We start from the raw sequence: 22581 nt of genomic DNA on the forward strand, positions 1-22581 counted from the left end.
GTGTTGAAGCGCTTTGAGTGGTCAGAATACTAGAAAAGTACTGTACAAGTACAGTCCATTTACCATTTAGACAGTGCACTACCCTGCCGAAGGGATATTTATGCCAGGTGCTGAAAGAATAAGGCTAGGAGGATCATACAATCGCAGAATGAACTACATTATTTGACAGATTTCTTTCTGTGAGCCAGAGTGGCTTGTTTTGACTGAAGGTCTGTCAAAAGTCAAAAGAATTGCAGGTGATTGAGCATGTAGAAGGAGAAGGATGGGGCGAGTGTCACATGACTATGTAAACCAACGCTAGTTGATTAATCAGTTGATCAAGGTGGTACAAGACCATTTATCATTTGTCCAAAAAATCAGAAGCAAACATAAATCAAAGAATTTGTCCAAACAGGATTCCATGTTTCTCATCATTTATTTAACAAAACAAAACAAGCAAACAAAGGAACTCCTATTGTTGCCTCTCCTGCTCTGGAAAACAACCATAGGCCCACCCCAGTGCACTCCTATATATATATATATATATATATATATATATAGGAGTGCAGTGAGAGGACGAGACAAAGTTGCGGGTTGCCACTCCAGCCCATTAAATACACTATCACAGCATATAGCCACCAGTTAGTGACACAAACACAGATGACTAATGTAAACTATAGGCCAACGCCACACGTGAAGATTATAAGCTAGCAGTGTTTTTTTGATTAGCTCTCAGAGCTTCAACAGTGTGGTCGAATTTTCTGTAGATTTGTCCTGTTGGTAGTTGGTAGTTTTTTATTTGGGGGGGGGGGGGGGGGGTTTTGCCACTCATGAATGTAAATTTAGATTGTATGAATTCATTTACGAAGATGAAGCTGCCCCCCTATTTCTTTGGGGCAGTTGGCTAGGTATTACACAATGCACTTGTTAGCTTGTAGCCATGAGAACAATATCCAGTGAAACCATCATTGTTTTTAGGGGTAAAGATTTTGGGAAATTTACAACCGCCTTTACTATTTCAGTGCTGCCAGGATGTTCAGTGGCAGAACGGTGCATGACACATGTCCACATACCTTATGGTAACGTCAGGAATGGAGCTTTCCCGACTTCTGCAGTGCAATGCCTTTAGGTTTCACTATTCAGCAATGTTTTGAAATGTATCTCAGCTGTCAGCATTCATACTTCATTTTTTGTATGAAATGCCTTTTCTAGTTGGAACTATGATTTTCTGTAGTAGCGACTTAATTACTGTGATTTTCACATTTTGATTACTTTAATCTTGGTACTGAATACACAGTACACAGTTCTCTACTGTGCACAAACAGTAAATTACTCTGGATCTCATAAGCATTATCCTCAGCATGTAACTCCACATCGATTCCACAATTATACTGAATTCAAGCACCAATTACATTTCCAATGCATGTTATATGACAGTGGCATGAATTTAGGATTTTACTTCACAGTGGTTTTGTGTTGTATTTGATTCTTACTATAAGAGGGAGATCAATACCTCACATGAATACAGGAGAGATTTTCCATTTTATTTTGAGGTATATACAGTAGTTCACAAGTTAAATGTATTCCTGTAGTTTATTTCTACATATACCCCAAATGCATTGTCAAAACAATTACCGTCAAGATTGTCATATTCTACAATTGCCACAATCTCAAGAATGCAGGTTTGAACCCAAACACCAAAAAACTGAAGAAGAGGCAGCAGGCACAGTTTAATGATTGTATGCCAGTTGTATGCCCAACAAGTCGGAAACAGAAGAAAACCCCAAAACACTTATTAACTAATAAAACATTGGTTTGACAGAAAACAGTTAGGGAAAAGACAGGCAGGAAGTAAAAGAAAACATTACATTACAGTCATTTAGCAGACGCTTTCATCCAAAGCGACTTACAATCCAGTTTCTATCACATTTCTACACCTTAGGCATAGCTACGGGAGCAAACCACCGGATGGTCGGGATTGAACCACCGACCATCTGATTGAAGGACGGCCCTTCTCTCCACTTAGCCACAGACACCCTACAAGAGAACATCTGACAGGAAACACTAAACATGGATGAATGAAACAAGGGGAAAACATTAACCACAAGCCATCTAAAATATATAATGCCAGAAAGTCTTTCAACTTAGTTCAGGCTTAATAAAAAGTCAGAGGATCTCTCCTCTAGAGAGACAGCCTGACTGTGCATTTTACTTTATAAGTGATCGTGCATGAAACAAGTAGTATTAGCCATCCAGGTCATGGTATACACAGAAGACATAAATCAAAGGGCAAATTAACTTGCTTTTGAGACTTGAAGAAGTTAAAGAGGCAAAACAGAAGGAAGTCCTAACACTGGTCCTTTCTTCAAAATAGAAACAAGATCCAGTGAGACCAATGACTAGACGGTGTCCACCAGTGTAGATGGTCTCCTAGTCCTAAATTAACTCCCTATTGTGCCATTACCTGTGTACACCCCCGAAAACACCCATCTACTCATTCATTCATTCCCAAATCGCACCACGATTCAATTTCCTTTTCCCTTATCTTAAATTCAGTTTCATTCAGAAGACAAGAACAGAGAGCGGGATTGGTCAGAACAGCACACTCATACAAGTGGTAAAAACAAAGTAAGGTTATTTAATCCCTTCCGATCTGTGTGTAGATGACAGACACCGACAGTCGTCCTCCAATCAAACTCAACTTCATTCTCCTTTATTGCTCCATATATACTTCACTCCACTGTTTTGGGAAGCCGGACATTCATCCCCAATCCAGCAGTAAAACCCGGACTGGATTCACAGACTGATTGGTTCTGTGAGTTATTTTTGCTTTTGAGAACAGAATTGTACTTTGCTTTTTCACAAGTTGAACATTCATGTTCCTTATATTTGGGCAATGGAATTAAATGTGACTGACCAATCTTAAATGCCAGGAGAGAAACCTGGGAATCTGGGAAATTCTTTTAAATTTTGTTTTTCAAATCTTTAAGAAAGTAGACTGCTTAGAGATGTAACTCTAAAAAGTCTACTTCTATCTGAAGGACTAACACAGTTTCACGGCAGTTTGTGAAATTTCAGGGTTTTTTCAGTTTTATGGCTACCTTACTCATAACATTCCTTACAGGGTCTGCATGAAGCAGCTATCTGGAAGGTGACTGTGGCAACAGAATGTAAGTGGAGACACAGGACATAGGACTCTCTGCATCCTCTTCTTCCTGGTTTACAGAGAAGGTTTCTGTGTGAACCTGAGGCTGGAATCCACCGGAGCGTTTCTCTAAGGATGTTCCTTCCTGAAGCTCAGGACCTGAGTTGGACTGCTTATCCCCACGCTCAATTATCAGGTTGTATGACAAGTTAGGAAATACACTTCTTAATGGAGAAGATTGTAACCCTGACGGAGATGGGATGGCTGTAGTGGTTAAAGTGAGGCATGGTGGGGTGCACTTTTTCAGAGGCTGGATGTGGTAACCCTTTGGAGGTTGTGCAAAAACAAATGGCATTTTCTCCTGGCTGGCATATTTGTTAATTGGTGCTCCTGCACCTAAATGCAGCTCCAGAACGTCCACAATATCTGCTTCACTGTGATGACAATGATCCATGTGGCGAGAAAGACATCTATGCTCACCCTTGAAAAAAACACATTCATTTGAAGATGGGTGGCAGCGGGGGGTGCAAACATGTGTATAATCTCTGAACCAATGAAGTACCACAGCACTCAAATGTATTTTCACTGAATATTAACATTAAATTACAGTAGTGTTGCACTTCTATACATTTGGGGGTCTCAAAAGAGACACAATCAGGAAAAACTAAGAGTCTACAGCCATGCTAAATTTGTGTTGGCTTATCTCTTATACAATATGAAAAGTGCTTATGGTATAGTTATGACTCTTGAGCACAGGCAGAAATAACACTGTTGGTTTGAATATGTATTTAAAGCAGATCTAGCCTGCACTGTGGGTTGTGAAATTACCATTTGTGTGGACAATAACATACACAAAGAAGAGATTTTGGCCTGATCAGTAGTTTAGATTCAGTTTTCAATAACCTATATAATGAAGGCACCACTGGAACCACTGCATTATGTTCTTGTGCCGGCTTTAACTGTTACAGCTCTATTAATATTCATATCTCGATGATTTTCTTTCATTTTCTCTGATCCTCTATAATAAAATGTTTGCAAAAAATAAATGATACGCTACACATTAGCAAGACAGCAGGAGACTGCACTGCTAGACAATAGCCATACTTGCAGGGCCATTCACATGAACGTGCATCACAAACACACAAGCGTACTTAAAACTTGGCTTATGTTTTGTTTGTGCCGCCAACGTGAAATCTATTCCAAAGACTGGTCTTGATAAAGACCAACTTAGCAGTTAGGACCAGGTTTAGTCAAGACCAGTTGGTGCAAACCACTCCAGAAGCAGAGAAATCCAGACTTTAAGTGTCTAGTATTGGTCAAGGGCCAAAGACACTGGATTCCTCTCTTCCCATAATCCCACTCAATGGCATCTATCATAAGACCATTGTTGCCTTTTAAATGCCCACATCAAGTCGCAAGCCCAATTAGAGATAATGCTAACGTAACAATCACTATGAGATCATCAGTATTGTTTCCTTTGACTTTAGAAAGCTCCCTGCAGAGCCACTGAAGACATATAGCTGTTTTCTCAGTTTGAGTAATACTCAAGCAAATACAAATACACTGTGTGAAATTAGTGGAGTGTCCCTTTGAGACATGGTTGTGAGGACCTACCTGTGATGTCAAAACTGGCTTTGGGATTGTAGGATAGACCCTCTGTTTGATGCTGTTGGATGTAAGAATGCATGGAAATAAATCGCACAGTTATGGCAGCACCATGCAGTAATTCAAATGGAACCATCAGAGGCAACAATTGAGCAAATTGCACAGAAAATGAATGGGTTCACGTGCTTACCATGTCCAGTGTCTGTAGCAAAGGGTAGTGATGAAGGAAAGGAGACCAAAAACAAAGGCCAGGGAAATAAAAACTACCTTGATCAGGTAATAATCAGCTGGTGAGTTAAGACATACAAGCTCAGGTAAGGAACAGGAGTAAATCAGGTAACAAATCCATGATTTGATTGTGTTTCCATAGCTCTACTAAAGGAAATCAATTTGTACACAAGGGGAAATAGTGATCTGAAAAGGGAAAGAAGCAACTTACTCAGTGAATTCAAGATATAAGTAGTAACTGCAGCACCACATTCTCCCACCGCTGTCTGTGCCTTCACTGTGAATGTGTAGGAACTGATTTTAAGGTTTCTTGCTGTCAGGCTGGTGGCTTCAGGATTGTCTAAACCAAGAAAAATATATTGTTATTACTAATAAACATTCTGAAGAACCATCAAGGTCATGATATAACACTATAGTGTGCTTTTCAATTAGTTAAGTCAGAAACTCTGTATTTGTATATATGAAGGTGACACTTTAGAACCTAGCCCTATTTTTAGGCCTCTGCTCTTAGATTGCATACCCATACTTAAAGGGGCTTATCTCTCTAACTACAAGGTCTATTTGAATAATTTCAATGGGATTATAACACTAACACTTGTGAGATTTGTTCATATGTGTACATATCAGTATATATGTTACTGGTAAATGCTGAATGAATATAACACAGCTCAAATTGAAAATGTTCAGGTTCGCCTGAAACAAAATGCACTTTTATTGATATTCTCGATTTGAAATGATGCAGATACACCCAAATAAACCCCCCAAAAATTGGCTTGATAGAGTGAAGTATGCCTGAGAAATCAAGGTTTGTGTACAGGTCAGCCGAGGTCAGCCAACGTCAACTCTGATTTTGGAAGCAGTACTTTCAGCTGTTTTATTGTACTTTTATATACTATATAACTATATATTTCACTTCTTTTATCACTATTAGTATTCAATCTATCTAATACAGCAGTTTTGGCATCATTTTGTGAGCCTGGGCCCTATAATAACCTGTAAAACATGGGTCATCCTCATCTGAATTTCAGTTTAACAGAATGCAATTGAACCTTACAAAGCCTGTGATTGGCCGATTTGCGCATACAACACAGCGTTGAATCCGGAAGAGTCCAAGGAGTGTAATGATACATTCTTTGAGTTGATTGACAGAATTTTAAGCCTATAAAAATACAAATCCCTGACGCTCGCCCCCAAGGGTCAAACCCATTGGCCAAAACTGAAAATATTACCCCTTCCTTATACAAGTCGCAGAGACTCAGTTTTTTCATACAACGAAGCAGAGAGACTGGCAGCACATGGCTGCAAGGATAACACATTTATTTTTGGCGATTTCCATTCAGAAAACCATCTCAAGGTGCGAAGCGTTTCAATTGTTTTGCTGTTTGGCTTTGTGTTGCTCTGTGGCAATTGTAACTTTTTAATGGTTTGAAGGAGGAGAATTTGGAAGATATTGTTGGATTCAGTGTGGAGTCCTCGTGCTCTTTGATATGTGGTTTGTCTGTGAAAGTGCTGTAGGTCGTGGCTGGTATCGGTAACGGAGAACATAGCTCGCCGTCTCCTGGCGAAAAATAGGTGAAATTGTGGTAATACTGGTAGTATATTGTAGTACTTTGTGTATATATATATGTTTTTGAGTGATTAAAATAGGTTACATGGTCCATTTTATCAGAATTTCTTCGTTACGTAGGTTTTTGATATATCATAAAATATAATTTCATTCATTCTCAGAAGTTATTTGTACTACATGTGTGTACTCTGTCGCCCCCCCTAGCCCTCCAAGCTCTCGGGTCCAAGAGGTTTTAAGTTCCCCCTATTTAACGTTTACTATATGAGCAGTATACAAACACTTAGTAAATGGTTTGTTCTACACTATAATGTAGTTGTATGCAGACATAAGGATATTTTAAATATTTATCAATGTACAGTATGTGTCAACAATTCATACTTCTATGAAGACACATTTGATATCAGAACTGTGTTTTATTGTATTGTCATTTAACATCTGTTTTTACAGCAGCCTCCACTTATGGGTACTGACAGGAGGTGTTATAGGTACTGACACGAATAAACACCTACATCTGCTTACAACTACATTATACGCTTTGTGTCGGGCGGAAGAATGCTTCTTACCTGTGATATAATTACAACATACCATGACCTGTCGTGAGCTATTGCAGAAATATACTGCTTGTAAATGCCTAATAGGGGGAAATAAAGTTTTGTGTTGCCGCAATGGTAAGGACATTGTTGTTAAGCTTTGTAAAGGTGTATCCTTACAATCTGTGAATGTGTTTACAGATTGAGAATGTGTAATAGTTCCTGTATGTAACCCTTGTTCTCTGTGGATTATAATTAGAAAATGATGGGGTGTCAGAATACCTGTGCTGAAATTGATGACTACATTGTTGTCGTCCGAATAATACAGGATATAGCCATGGATAAAAGCAGTCTGCTCTCTTAGAGATATAGGGTCCCAGGACACCTCACAATCTGAATTCTGCTGGTTCCCCTTCAATGATTTAAACAGGCCGTCTTGTATAACTGACAAAGAACATGAGTGAAACACAGTTGGACAAAATTCTATTTTATGGTACTGACACATTTAAAGGAAACAATCCACAGAAAACTCTTACTTTCCTCGCTGACATAGCCCTCTCTTCTCTCTAGTAGCACTGGAGCTCCCTGGGTGCAGGCATATACTGACAATGAGTATCTCAGTCCTCCTTTGAAGTTTTCTGGGATGAAGAAATAACAGGAATGATGTTTTGTAACACATGGAAATGTAATACTACATTGTAACTGTTCTGTGGGCAATGAATAACACTTACTTGAAAATATACTGGTTTTAGTGTCATTGGGAGGCACTTTCTTCCACTCCACAATGCATTGGCCTAAGGTAGGACACCAGTCCACTATGTAGCCACAACTGGCTGTGGGACTGGCAGACCAGGAAAGGTTGAAGCCACCGCCGCTGCCAATGATCCAAGAAGTGTTCACTCTAATAATGTCTGAAAAGACACTTTGAAAGTTAGATTTGACATAAACATATAGCTGAAATTAATTGGCAATTACTGTTGCAGAATAGATAATATCATAATATCATAAAAGCAATCCTGTAATTCCGTAAATATAAATTATACATACTTTCTTCACTGTAGCATAAAGGTTACATGGTTGTTTTAGTTTGAGCTTTTAGTTGTACAATGAAATGCAGATTGTTGTCCTATTTTGCTACATAACAAAACACAAAAACACACAAAAATCATATCATATGTGGAGGGTGGAGGATGAATTAAAGAGTTTCCCAGGTGGAGGAAAGAAGCTGTTCTGAAGTGTGGTGGTATGGCTTCTGTATCTCTTGCTAGATGGCAGCAGGGTGAACAGGCTGTGCCTGTGGTGGGTATTGTCTTTTAATATCCTTTGTGCTTTTCGCAGGACCCTCTTCTCAACAACATCACTGATGCTCGGTAGATGGGTACCAATGATGTTCTGAGGGGTTTTAATCACCCTCTGTAGGGCCCTCCTGTCCTGGGCTGTGCACATTCATTACATTCATTATTGTACAGTTTATTCATTATGGCACAAAGACCAAGTCGAAATGCCAGTCTATTGACTCCTGTTGAGGAGGAGTTGCCACAGGCTAGTCGCAGCTGCTGTGATGTTGTATGTACAGATTGTAAAGCTTTTGGGCTATACAAAATAAATTGAATTGAATTCACTCTCATCAACCTTGCTGCACCAGCAGGTAGCTGTTTTCAGTGAAAAACCTTGCATAAACCACCCTACACTACCTACACAGCAGCAAAAAGCACACAGACAGAGTTTGAGACTAGCTGCAAGAGAAACTAGAGTTGAAGTTAAAAATCATATATACATATATGTATATATATAATAAAAAGCTAAATATATCTGTTTTTAATATAAAGAGCTTTTTACAGTGTTTAAACCAAAGGGGATGGAATGTTTACCAATATTGAATATATGCGCACATGTTCACAGTATTCACAGTATAAGGAATATGTGCAATGTGCAAAAATAATAATGCAAAGATTTGCATTCATGTAACATTTCCAGTTAGACGTGGGGATGTTATGTTAATGTTACGTGTAGTGTCCTTGGGGCAGGGTAAGAGTCAGCTTTAGAAGGTGTATCATTTTTTGTGTGTGCTGCCCTCAAACCAATATATTAAAGTTTAAAACTGACGTCTTCTCTAACATCTGTAGTATGTGTAAGCTTCATACCTGGATTGAGGCTGGGGATGGTGATGGTTGATGGGGATGAGCTGCCGTTGATATTCCTTGCTGTAACTGTGACGATATACTCTTCAGCAGTGTCCAGACTGAGAGCAAGACTGTGGTTGTTGAGAACCACTTTGGTTCTATTTCGTCGTTCTCTCTCTGTGGTGTTTGTCCAGGTCACTTCATAGGCTCTGATGTGTCCATGACTCTGGTTGGCCAATGGTATCTGCAGAGATGTAGTCACACTTTGCCAGACCTATCTCCACAGCGCTGTTTCAGCACCAAAGAGAAGTCAGGCTCCACATATTATCATGCTGCTATGGCAGAAAAAACTCTCTGGGTTGTTTGCATTTCTTTAAACCAATCAGAAACGTCTAGAGGGGCGCTATGCCCATGATGCAGCAACCCTTTCAGTGCAGTGCCCTTGCAATAGATCGCAGAAAGGGAGGAGAAATAGACTGCCAATAGTAAGCTTATATCCACAGTCTATCAAGTGAATCAGAGAGGTAACATCAGGGCCAGTTGCACAAAACACTGCCGGAGGGGAGGTGTGCAGTATGCTGCAAAATCAGACTCAAAACTTAATCTGAAGGCAAATTAGTCTGTGTTAATGGGCAGTTTCCTTTTAGTTCTTATCTGAATTCAGAGGGACATTTTAAATGTAAATGAGGTTTTAAAGGGCTTTAATTTTGAAATCTCATGTAAAAATGTCCTTATATTGTCTGAGTGACAAACTGAGGTGGTCTGCTCTGTTATACCACAACTCCGCATGACTCTGTTCAAAGCAACATGGCTGAAGTTGCTGCAGGAGTAACATTAACATTATGGCTTTCAAATAGTGCTGGCAACTAATATTTATAGATTATTTAACAGCACACAGTGCAGCTAGCTCCAGTTCTGAATGCTGAATAGCTTGTGTGCATGATTATGATGCAATTGACAGACAATGTTGATATTGTCATTGGTATCAGCTGAAGGTATGTTTCTAAATGTCAGTGGCACGACCCCCTACTCACTGTACCTTCACATGTTTAAAACAAAAACATGAATATATCAATCTGTGTATTATTTGAATAGCTTAGTATTGAATGCACATTAAAGAGCTATGTTTATACATGGTACTAGGCCCAGTTTAATATAAAACACAATTTTATACAATATATATAGTCGGGGGTCCCTGCTCCATCTCTCTATCAGTTTGGGGGTCCTTGGCCTGAAAAACGTTGAAGACCCCTGATTTAGAGCATAGTCTCAAGAGACTTTATTTTAAGTCTCCATGTGATGCATGGGCCTACTAAATTTCATACATCTAAGTGAAAAATACTGCTGGGGCTGCTCTTTTGAATATTAGTAGGGGGCGCTGTCAAGACAATTTTTTATAGATAAGGCAAAACCCCATATGAGTTATTTATGTTTATCACCTTTGACACGTGCAAAGTTCCATGACTATTTGATCATCCTAAGCCACAGAAAAATCTGCTTCCTTTTCATGATGAATAATCAGTTGCCACGGTAACATCTTTTGACGACAACTCACAAAATTGATGATGACGTATCATCAATGTCATAAGGCTTGCCTCACAAAATTTGAGGTCGATCAGGTCAAATGGCTAGTAAGAGTACATCAAAGTATAAAACGTGTCATTTCCTTCTGGTAGCAGGTGGCGCTGTGACTTTGTGAACATTTTGGCAAAGAAATGTGCTCAAGCCTGAACTAGCATCATGAATGAGAAACTTGGGGCGGATTGGACAATGTACCTTGGAGTTACAACAACTCCCTCTTTCAAAGCAAATGGCACAAAATGGGAGCAAACTGGGCGCACGCCACGTAAAGGTAGTTCAATGAAAACTCACCATTTGGAAAAATCTTCATCATAAAGGTCTTTAAATCGTCGTGACCAAATTTGATGTTGATCGCATCAACTCTGTAGGAGGAGTTTGTTAAAATACAAAGCCTGAAAACGTACTTTAATGGGAGTCGTGTAAAATGACCACCACACCACGGCTACGCCATTCCACCAAACGTAAAGCTTTGGATATCTTTTAATCAAAAAGGTCTTTGGATTGTACTGTCCAAATTTTCGTCGGTGCTCGGGCCCTAATAATAATAATAATAATAATATTAATAATAAACAGAAGAACAATAGGTCCTACGCTCCGACTATGTCGGTGCTCGGGCCCTAATAACATACACACAGTATATCATGCTTCAAAACTACAACTACTACTCTTGTCATAATGTAAATATTCAAGCCAACAGGGTTAAGTGTAGTATGCATTTACCGTATATATATGTTTTGTATTGCCTAATGAAAAGAGACAGAAAATTAGAGACCAAATTCTGCACACTAAAAAATATTCATACACCATAGGCACACCTATGGGAGCAGTTTGGGGTTAAGTGTCTTGCCCAAGGACATCGAGTCATCGATCATAGTAAGTCAACAGCAAACATAACTAAGTCGTCTGAAATTATATTTGTGTGCTAATGGGTAGTCGTTTTTTTTACTATGACAATCTGTTAAATCTTTAACTGTAGATATCAATAAGTTGTTGATATATGGATTTTAGTCAGACAGTCAAATTATAGTTGTCCGCTTACTGAACTAAGGAGCTAAAAGGACAAGCTGGAGGAGGGTAAGCAGAGAAATGAACTGATTTTTCCCAACCTGGCAACCCAAAATGTCTTGTTATTAACAGCTTATAACTGATCTCTTAAGAATTAGTGAATGATTAGCTACCCACAGATAAAGTCATTAATTAAAAATTACAAAGCCTTTATGAAGAGTTGCTTATTATATGTTAAGTGGTGCTCACTCATCTGACTTACTTTCCAGGTGATTATAATTTGGTTGTCCTTCATCTGCATCCACACATCAAGAGCATCTGGAACTGTGAGACATATAGACCAGAAAATGGTAACAGTATCTCTTCAATTGCAATATTCAAAGTTTGAAAGTTTTTTCTTTATTACTTACCATCACCCTTTGTTTGAAAGTTGACACTTGTGCTGTAGTTACTCCATATCCAGAAATGTTGCGTTGTTCCACATCGTACAGTCACATTATATGTCCAATCTGGTATCAAGTCATTCAAAACTGCAAATTTAAGACCAACTCCAAATTTTTCAATCTGGGATACACAACATGGACAAAAATGATAATGTTAGTATTGTTCAGAAAAGGATCTTACGAGGAGTGTTACCGGTTACACAAAAAAAACATGGTAAAATTCCTGATGGTTATTATCATTTATAATTTTCATTTTCATTCAAACCATGTTTGATTACCAACAGGGATTCTGCCAGTGTATTGCAAGACTGGTGTACTTTAGCAAGTGTGTGGTCAAAAAATGTTTGGGCTTATAGCTATTACTCAAATGCAACAGAGAAGCTATCTTCTGAACACACACACACTGTCAATGACTTGACTGTCACAAATAGTTCACTGTTAAAAGCACTATTTACATGTCTGGGGATTATACAAAGAAGGCCAATTAGCCTTTAGATGCTTTAGAAACAGGAGGTCTTAAAAATCAAAATTTGAGTATATATTTTACCAGCCGAATCCAAATGTTTATAGGATATTCAACCTTTATTTATTTATAATGCATGTAATACTTAACTTCTTTCACTTGTTGACTGGACTTGTACAAAGGCAATAAAGTATTCCAAGAATATGAGATATGAGTTTACAGATAATTACAATCCCTTTTTGGCCTTGTGGAGGTTGATTTATGGCTTTTTGCCGGTTACACCTGCATTCTATGGCAGGGGTATTCGATTAACATTCAACGAGGTCCATTCTGAAAAACTTTCCTCATGCAAAGGTCTGGAACATCACAGTAATGTCTAACTTGCGCTCTGATTTAGTTCCATATATATTGAATTAGCCAACCGTTGTATTAACGTCTGTATGTAGTCAACAACTGACTGTCAGATCAAATACAGAAAGTTCAAATGAATAATAGCTCAACTATATTTATTGTCAGATTTTAAATTGAACTGGATGAATTATAACTAATACATACTCTAATAATAAATAAATGATATTCTCTCATTTCATGTAAAATAAGATTAAAAAAATACAATACATGACATGAAGCTTTTAAAAAAATCTTAAAATAAAGTACTTCATTTTCGAAAAATTAACTGAACTAAATTGTCCTTCAGCTTTAAATTCAGTTCATTCAGGTGTGAAGTGATCGTAGCTTAAAAAAAAAAGCCAGGATATTATATTATTCTCATTGTCTTAAAGGACATTTTTTTGTGCAGGGACTTTATCTGTGGTTATTGAAACCACTTGTTTCAGCTCTATTCCTCTCTGTTAACATTGTTGGACAGTTAAACATTGTATATTAGGATTCTGATCATATTGGGCTCTTAGGTATATTTTTCTGTAACTTAATTTCAGATGTGAGTGGGTCTGTTTGCTTAAAAGATTTGTGCTTTGTCTCGTAGTGGCACTTCACTTTGCTGCTTTTAATAATCGCCACGGTCTCTGAACATATGAGACATACTGGGTTTAAACTGCCCATGGGAAGACTGAACATATAAGAGTCTGTCCATTCTTGGTTAAAGACTCTGGTCTTGTCCACTTTTCTCTTTTTGGAGAACGACATGTGAAATAACTTCCCTGACTCATGTTGGGGGCGGCCGTGGCTCATTGGGTAGAGAGGGTCAACCGCAAGGTCGGCGGTTCGACCCTCGGCTCCTACGAGTCCTGTGCCGAAGTGTCCCTGAGCAAGACACTAAACCCCTAACCACTTCTCAGCAGCCCACTGCTACCAATATGCTGGGGATGGGTTATATGCAGAAGTCAAATTTCATGTATATGTAAATGTCTAATGACGACAATAATAAAGTTGAAGTTTTAAGTTATCTCCGACTGTTGGGTCTCTCTCCCTGTCTCTGCCGTGTGTGTATTTGTCTCACTCGAGTCGAGGGCGATAATTATTGGAATACACATATTTGATTGGCCGAGTAGCATCATGTGAGATGAATTGCAACGCATGTAATTGGTCGGTGTGTTTCCCGCTGAATGACTGCCATAAAGGCTGGAAAAGCTGTGCAGGGTAAAATAGAGGCGCTCCGTCAAAATGTAGTAATTATTTATTATCTATCGGATTTAGGTCCAGGGTCCAGATACAACGGCATCTGGGTCCGGATCGGGACCGCGGTCCGCCTATTAGTGACCCCTGGTATATGGAGAGACTTGTTGTCTTTTTGATTCTTCATAGTTCTTTTTGTTTGTACGCCCTCTGGCATTTCAGAGTATAATGCAACGAACAGCGCATAGAGTATAAATGCCTCTGTACATCCTCGGAGCTTGCGTGAGTCTCTGGATAGACTCAGAGTAGATAAGACATAATAACTGGGGGTCAATCTTGCCAATCAAACCAATTTAAAGCTGAGCCTACAAGGTTTTACCTTTCTTGTTTAACGAGCATCTACATTCCTGGGGAGTACAGATACACATCCAATCGTGAATTAAAGGAAAACTGCGTTTTAATGCAAAATAACGTGCCTTATTGCTATTACTCAAACGCAAGTTATTTTTCTATTTGGGTCAATTTCAATTCATATGTCTGAAATACTCATTCTAATAAATTGGCCTATCCCATTAAATGAATCATTTAGTAAGCCCCATAGGTGTTTTCATTTATGCGTCTTTTATGTCCCCATAGATCTTAAACAAAAGGATTGAAGTTTGAATGCACATTAATGCCATTAATACCAATCCTTGTATATTGGATATATATATATTTAATCTCCACCTAACAAATTCACTATATTCGTAAACCATTCACAATTGACTCTTTTAACTGTTTATACATTTTGTTAGCATTAGTTTAATCTTTATTCTGTTGTCATACAAAATGAATCTAAGGTTAATAATTTACTCAATATAGTGTGCCTTTATACATTAATTGTGCAAGCTTAAAGTTCACCAAATCTCTAAATGTATCTTTATAAATAATAAGTATTTTTAAGTTTATGAAAACAAATATTTTCTGGAAGCTGAGTATAATCATTCTTTTTATACTAATTTATGGGTTTATGATTAATAATTGAGTTATTAACAATCATAATGTATTTTGATATTAATAAATTATAATTTAATAAAAACTGCTACAAATACTAATGATACTCATAATAATAACTGTCATTTTTTTTAACATTTTCAGCATATTTTAACAATACCACGATAATATCTGATCAATGTGATCATTTTGGTCCTAATGATATCAAATCATCATTTGACAACCTTGATAATCCCTCCTTTTGTTAACTCACTATGGTATTTTCACCATTGCTAATATTTATTTGGCATTTTATGTTGAGATGATTGTATTGTTGCTTCGTCCACCTCCACTCCAGGCTGACATTTCTGGCATTCAAAGTTGAAACTGTCACTTCTTTTGGAGGGAACATGTGCACTGAAACAAAAGACAAACAACAATCAGTTACATTTAATAATTAAAAACAGATGTCATTTACCAAAGAATACAATTTTTATAATTTGTTATTTCTAAAGGTATACCTCTTTTAGTCAGGTCTGCAGTGTCTGAAAGCTCCACCTTCCCAAATTTATTTTGCGCTGTGAACGTCCAGTTTCTACAACCAACATCTACTTGCACCTTTTGAGAGCATCCCCCATTTGGTTCCTTTGTACACAGACTGAAATACAAAGGAGAGTCTCACTTTTTTTTCGAAACAAATAAAATGCTTAAGGCTTTCCTACAACATACAGGCACCCAGGACCTCAATCAAAGGCTATAAGTTTAACATTTGTGAACAACTGGACACCTATTTTCCATCTATTAGCTATAACTGCTTATTCTGGTTGTGGAGGGCTGGAGTAGAATTTGAATTCCCCTCTTTAACATTTCCAAAAAGTTATCTCATGTTGTGCAATTTAAAATTATTCCTGGTTTTCGAGTTAACTAACTCGGATATAAAATTCAAGTGTCTGTAGTGGGGCACGCTCCTCAGAAAGTGTAGGGTTGCCCTCAGGCTAGGCTCCTCCCCCAATTAGTGCCAGCATTTAAAAGGCACCTGTGGTCCTGGCCTCACCCCTCTTGTTGCTGTGGTGAGTTTCATATATATTCCTCCTCTTATTGCCGTCTGACTACTTACCCCATGGTTAGAGGGGGTAAGCAGTCACAATTGTAACTTGTATTATTTTGCAGCATGGTGTGCACTTTTAATCTCTGCTTATCATTTGTAGGTTCACCTGCTGCTGTTTTGCTGCGCCTCCATTTCGCTTCTGTTTTGGTTGTTTTTCCTTTGTTCTGCATGTTTTGATCATCAAACAACCGCTCGCGTATTTTACTTTGACGAGCGCTTTTATATCACTCCGCGAGCAAAGTTCCGTCTCGCGCGAGCAAAGTGACAATGTGTGTTTAACGCTAAATCGAAGTAGTACTCCTTTAAATGTTGAGTAGTTTATAAGATTCAAAGCCTTACAGCCTTGTTTGATTCCATGCTCCAACTCGTGGCTACATCTGATTTAGTTTTATTATACCTTCCAAGCAGCTGATATTCTGTCTTGATAGGTAGGTCTGTGTCTCTTTCTTCTTTCCAGTGACATATGACCGATTCCAGATCTTCGGTTTCACACTTAAGGTCGCTTACATCAGGTGGGTCTGAGTAATGGCAAGTGTCAAAAAAGAAGAACGGCCAGCATTATAGAAGTATTTAAAAATCACCAAATTCAGCACAATACTAAGTCATACTTACAGCCAATGTCAGCACAAGCCCCATTTTCACTTGTATTTGTTGTACACTTAACTTGAGTGCAACTGTCTTTTGGTGACTGGTTCAGGTGGACGGTCAAGGCATATGTCCGATTGCCGATCGGGATAGGGTTCATCTTTTCACGAGGATACCCAGTCAGACGCAGATTTTCAAAAAATTCCCCCTCAGGCACAACACAGCAGAAGGTGACATTACTGCCAACCTTGAACTCTCTGTCCTTTGGATACACCTCTGGATTTTCTGAGGTTTTCAACACTGAAAAAGCATAGTGACAGGACATAATTAAGCATCTAAAGGAGTGCCGTGACTGTCAAATTTGTAATAATGATAGCTTCAACTTTTTTGATCATCAAAACATGGAGATAAGTAAGCTGAATATTGACCAGGAAGAGTCAGGTTTTGTTTCCATCGGCTTTTATGATTTTTGTAACGGGAACTGAGTCTGACTGAATGGGAAGCGCACTCCAATGCCAAATAGGATGTCCAGTTCCAGGAGTGTGTAGATTCTATCTGGTCAGGTGTTACAGCAACTTCATCCTAAAACAATTTCATTACCAAATTAGAGATATGTACCTTTTGCTATTTTAGAGGCTGAAGTTATTGTTATGGAAGTCAGTAATGTTGGTGTAATAGAAATTAACACTTACATTATATTCCTTCTTGTCTTCTATAAATACCTCCAGCTCATAGATCAACACATCATGTAGTGCAGAGCATGAAGGCTTGTCTTCCCATGTTAATAAGATCATCTGGCCAGAGCTGTTAATTGTCAGATTCTGAGGTTCACAATGCAAGGCATCTGAGGATAATGATCATTGTACATTTTTAAGGACTGTCGTTATTAACAGCAAAGAGACAAACAATAGTGAGGACATCTGCACAGACAGTAGACAAATAAGAAGACTTTTTATATATATAATGCATCAAGTATTCATTAACTTCTACGAAGGAAAAATTATACTTAGAAAAAAAAATAGAAAATGTAAATGTGACCCTAACCCTAAACACTTATGACCAGACTTTTGTGTGGCTGCATGAAGCATAATTTACGAGACAAATTCGATTTCATTTTTCTCAGGGCCCCTTAAAGCCGTAGGCCGACCCTGTTGATGCCCACTTTCATATAAAACCCATAGGAACGGATTACAGTGTCGCTAATAAAAAAAATGAGCCCACAGAATCAGTGAGTAAGTAAATGGTAAATGGACTTGTACGGAACTTTTCTAGTCTTCCGACCATTCAAAGCACTTTAACACTAGGAGGGCGACGGGTGATGCGTGTCTGAACGTAACCCTCATGAGACGGTGCGAGACCCAAGATGGCAACTCCCAGCTGCTAGACAACTATCGAAACAAACTTTTCTCATCAGACTTAAAACCGTTTCTTTTCCCCTTCACCCATTATCTATTTTCACTCAAAACTGGACTACAATATCAATCGAACTGGACCATCTGGGAGAATATATTGACAAGTGCTTCAACTGAATCTGCATCATAGACAAGGACAATACCAGCGACACCGAAAAGACATCCACTCCATACAGCGAAAGACCCTGTCCTGATTCACACTCCAGCACAGGTACAACTCCATCCACTTCACCAAAACCACCATGCTGCTCCGAGGTAAGCGACATACTCACGTCCATTGAAAATAAAATTTCCGGCTTTGACTCCAGACTCTCGCTCATCGAAGTTTTACACCGAGAATTCCAGGCTCTGCGCCACAGCCTGGAATTCAGTCAGAACCAAATCAACACACTCACTCAGGAAGACTTAAAAAGAAGTATCTTGGGACAATGCTCTAAAATTAACAGGAAGTCAGCCATTTTCATTTTTGTGTGAATTTTCTCTGAATTTCTAGTCGCAATACTTTAACAAACTCCTCCTAGATCCTTTTCAAATTTGGTCAGTATAATCTAAAGACCTTTGCAATTAAAAGTTACTCAAAGCTTTACGTTTGATGCAATGGCGTATCCGTGGCGTTGCGGTCATTGTACGTGATTCGCCATTAAACAACAAGCTGATGTAACTCCACTGGACTTGCTCAAATCTGTCCCAAACTTGCCATACTGGATAACAGTGATGGCCTGAGGATGTCGAGAAGCCAATTTTCATGCATAGTCATAGCACCACCTACTGGCAACTAGGGTTGGGTACCAATATGGCACCCGTACCGATACGACCGGTACCTACCGGACAGAAACGCAACGCAGATTTCGGTGCTTCTTTTCGGTGCCTGAGCCGATTGAAATACTTTTTTTAACACTACTCTGATGACTCCGTCCTGGCAGCAGGTAACGATAGCTACCGTTTGTATAGCTACAGCAGCTAGCTAGCCATCAACCTTTTAACAGAGAAAATACCGAAAGGTAAACGGTCAAAAGTGTGTCTGTTTTTATTTTGAAAGTCCGTTGCTCACTGGCAGCGGTGGAGGAATGGAGACTACTGGACATCGCTGCGGTAAAGTCAGCAGACACTCAGGTCTCCGTGGTCAACTCAGCAGACACTTGCGTGTTAGTGACCTATACGCTGACATTCACGGTAAACGCATTCAAACGGCACAGATCGGGAGCGAGCGAAGGACTTTGAAAGTTAGCGGAAAGATTTAACGTGAGACAACATCCGGTTTCTTCAGAGGAACATCCGGTTTTCAGAATAAGATGCCAACAAAGTATGAATTAAATTCACATTAAGTATAAAACATGCTACCTGCATCTCGTGAGTTAAAGGGAAAATACACCTACATTGTGCGTAAGTGTGTCTTTATTCTTTGATCGCTGGGTAACCATCATCACCGCTGAGTTACAGCATTATATTGATGAACGATTATAAACGATACCCATCCCTACTGGCGACAGAAAGACACTGTTGTTCAACACTCTCCTATTCCCTGATACTGCTACTGATCTTCTCCTCGGCACCCTTTCCTCTTCTTTGGACAACCTCTCTCCCCCACCTTGTCATGATTAGGTTTTGCCTCTGTGTTCTGTGTCTGTGTAGCTCCACACTCTCCTCACTCTACCTGTCAGCCACTCCCTTCACCTGCCCCTGATCAACTAATCAAGCACTCCCCTCACCTGTTCTAGCCACTATTTAAACCCCAATCACACACGCACTCACTGCCAGATCATTGCTTCATGTCTCCCGCCCGGTTTGCTCGTCCCGTTCCCGGTGTTACCGTCTTCACCCCGTATCGTCTTCTGCCTCGAGCACAGAGAGAATATTTATTTATTTATTCATCAAATATTAGATTTTGTCATTGAAGCTGTTTTGACAAAAACGAGTAAATAGATTATATGAAATTACTTCTCATCTTGTGAGTAAATTCATGGAGTACAAAGTATAAATCAGGGAGTACAAAGTATAAAATAAATACACACAATTATACATCATATTTGTTGTCGTTTTCATGGTAACGTGATATGTTGCAGCAAAGTGCTGTCCCGTTCATATCTACACCATCTCAAGCACTCACTGCCTCTCACACTCAATCACTTACCAGGTGACGTCAGTAAGTCCTTGAGGGTTCAGGGTTTGAGGGTTTAGGGGGGACGTTGGGATTTGGCCTATCATACCGTAGGCACAGCTACGGGAGCAATTTTGGGGTCAAGTGTTTTGCTTAAGGACTCATCGACTTGCGTCTAGTGGAGCCGGAGCTGGGGATCAAACCGCCGATCCTCTAATTGAAGATCGGCCCTGCTCTCCACTTCGCCACAGTCACCCCGTATGAATGTGTGTGAATGGATGAATGACGAGTAGTGTTAAAGCACTTGAGTGGTCGGAAGACTGTGGTACAAGTCCATTTAACATTTACCAAACAAACTCCCTCACTCTTGAACGCCCATGTGTGCATACTTTCTATTTCTCTTTCTCCTCTTCAATTTGCTTTTTCTCGAGTCAGTTCAATGACGTTTAAACATCAATATCATAGAAACTGTTTCCATTGCTGGTAGCAACAACAGCTCACCAAAGCAGGTGTTTTTAGTTTCTTATTAGAAAATGTTGGCATGTTGACATTGAAATGAGGACAAATAATTTGCCCTATATTCAGTAAGAAAAAACACATGCATCAGCCTAATCTAGAACCCTGATCTTGAAAACGTTTTGTCCACCTCCTTTGGATCCCAAAAATGGATTTCTTTCTTTGGCCCTGATCTGTGTGTATATTTTCAAAGTTTAAACTGAGGTGGTCTATGACACTGCATGTCGTCTTAAATATACTGTATCACTTCATATTGCATGTTATGAAAACATTTCAATAACCACCGTTAGAACCCAACATTGTGTTTAATCAATTCTAATTATTATTACAGTAAATAGGCTGCATATACACTCATAATCTAGAGTAAATTTAAACAAGTATAAAGACTATTGTCTTCTTTGAAATAAATGGACATGGAATAGGGCATTAATACAGTGTAGAATCAGCTGTAAATAATATCTGCTAGTCTTTATACCTGCAGGCTATTAACAGATAAAGGATGCCATACTCACCATGTTCCTGTGTGCTCTTGAAGAACAGTGAAAGCAATAATAATGTGATCATCATAATTCCCTTCTCCATGACAAAAGGCATCAAAACTATCTGCTAATAATACCTGTGGAAACATTATCAGCTTGTTCAGTGTCAAAACAATATATACATTAAGCAGCATATTCCTTAGGCATTTTTATAAAGGTGACTAAAAATACTTACATGTGAAAGTCTGACTGGTTGTTACGGATCTTACACGGGGATAATATAATTCGGAGGCTACAAGGGCTAAGAATGAAATACAAAAAGTCAGTGTCAAGTTACTCCCTGAACCAACACACCCTTCACCAGCAGCCAGTGGTACTTCTTTGGAAATCCATTTGCTGTTTGAGCTTATGATTGTGAAATCCATGTGGAATTCTTTGCAGGAAATGGAGAGGCTGCTTTCTGGCAATTATGAGTCACAGTGGCCAGCTCAGACATGCCGAACATGCACTCAGAATGTTTTGATTCTAGTTTCAGTATCTCAGTCTGGCATGCCTTCATAAAGACAGTATGATGACTTCTCTATATTTTTATCATTATTTATCACGGTGCTCTACTGTGGAGAGAAATCAAGAATTTTTTTGAAAATGGTTTTATAAGGAAAAGACTTGTCAGTGTTTTCCTGTTATCTGATCCAGACATTGCTTTACATAAGCCAAACATGCCCACACTGAGAACAAAAAGCTCATCTAACTATAGGGCAAGGAATCTTTTTCTGTCTGTCCGTCTGTTCTTTGCATATCCCAAGAACCGCTCATCTGATCTACTTCACACTTGGCGGGTGTTTTGCTGGGGACCCCACTGGTCTGCTTAGGAGTGACGGCATTCATCCCAATTGGGATGGAGCGGATCTCATTTCAATAAATCTGACCGTTTGTTAGTGTACCTAATCCATGACAACTCAGTGTTCAGACCAGCAAGCAGAGTGTATAGGGTTTTGGGTGGTGCTCTAATGGAAGACGGTGTTAAACAAAATAACCTAATCCAAGTTAACACCAATGCAACAGTGCAACAAAATAGGGTAATTAAATGTGGACTTCTAAATATTAGACCTTTGTAATCTAAAGCTGTATTAGTAAATTATTTAATATCAGAAAATCATATTGATT

At 38.9% G+C, this 22581-nt stretch overlaps 1 protein-coding gene across 4 annotated transcripts; it reads right to left on the bottom strand.

Annotated features, from left to right (window-relative positions):
- Positions 1-563: 563 nt before the first annotated feature.
- LOC306710740 (leukemia inhibitory factor receptor-like) lies at positions 564-21779 on the bottom strand. 4 transcript variants are annotated; one of them, XM_079179417.1, is made up of 19 exons: positions 21650-21779; positions 21448-21551; positions 20074-20153; positions 17602-17753; positions 17338-17491; positions 16937-17209; positions 16722-16842; positions 15738-15874; positions 15491-15633; positions 12174-12327; positions 12026-12087; positions 9199-9421; positions 7786-7965; positions 7591-7692; positions 7337-7498; positions 5169-5297; positions 4920-5016; positions 4739-4790; positions 564-3605 (listed from the first exon to the last, which is right to left on the bottom strand). In XM_079179417.1, exons 4-19 carry the CDS (start codon positions 17701-17703, stop codon positions 3120-3122), a joined length of 2577 nt encoding a protein of 858 aa, XP_079035543.1. In that variant the 5' UTR covers positions 17704-17753; positions 20074-20153; positions 21448-21551; positions 21650-21779; the 3' UTR covers positions 564-3119. The 4 variants fall into 4 exon arrangements, with proteins under 4 accessions (XP_079035543.1, XP_079035542.1, XP_079035545.1 ...); XM_079179416.1 differs by lacking the exon at positions 20074-20153; XM_079179419.1 differs by lacking the exons at positions 7337-7498; positions 20074-20153.
- Between the last annotated feature and the right edge of the window lie 802 nt (positions 21780-22581).

Source organism: Pholis gunnellus (genome assembly GCF_910591455.1).
Source record: "Pholis gunnellus genome assembly, chromosome: 18".
In the NCBI taxonomy this organism is placed as follows: Eukaryota; Metazoa; Chordata; class Actinopteri; order Perciformes; family Pholidae; genus Pholis; species Pholis gunnellus.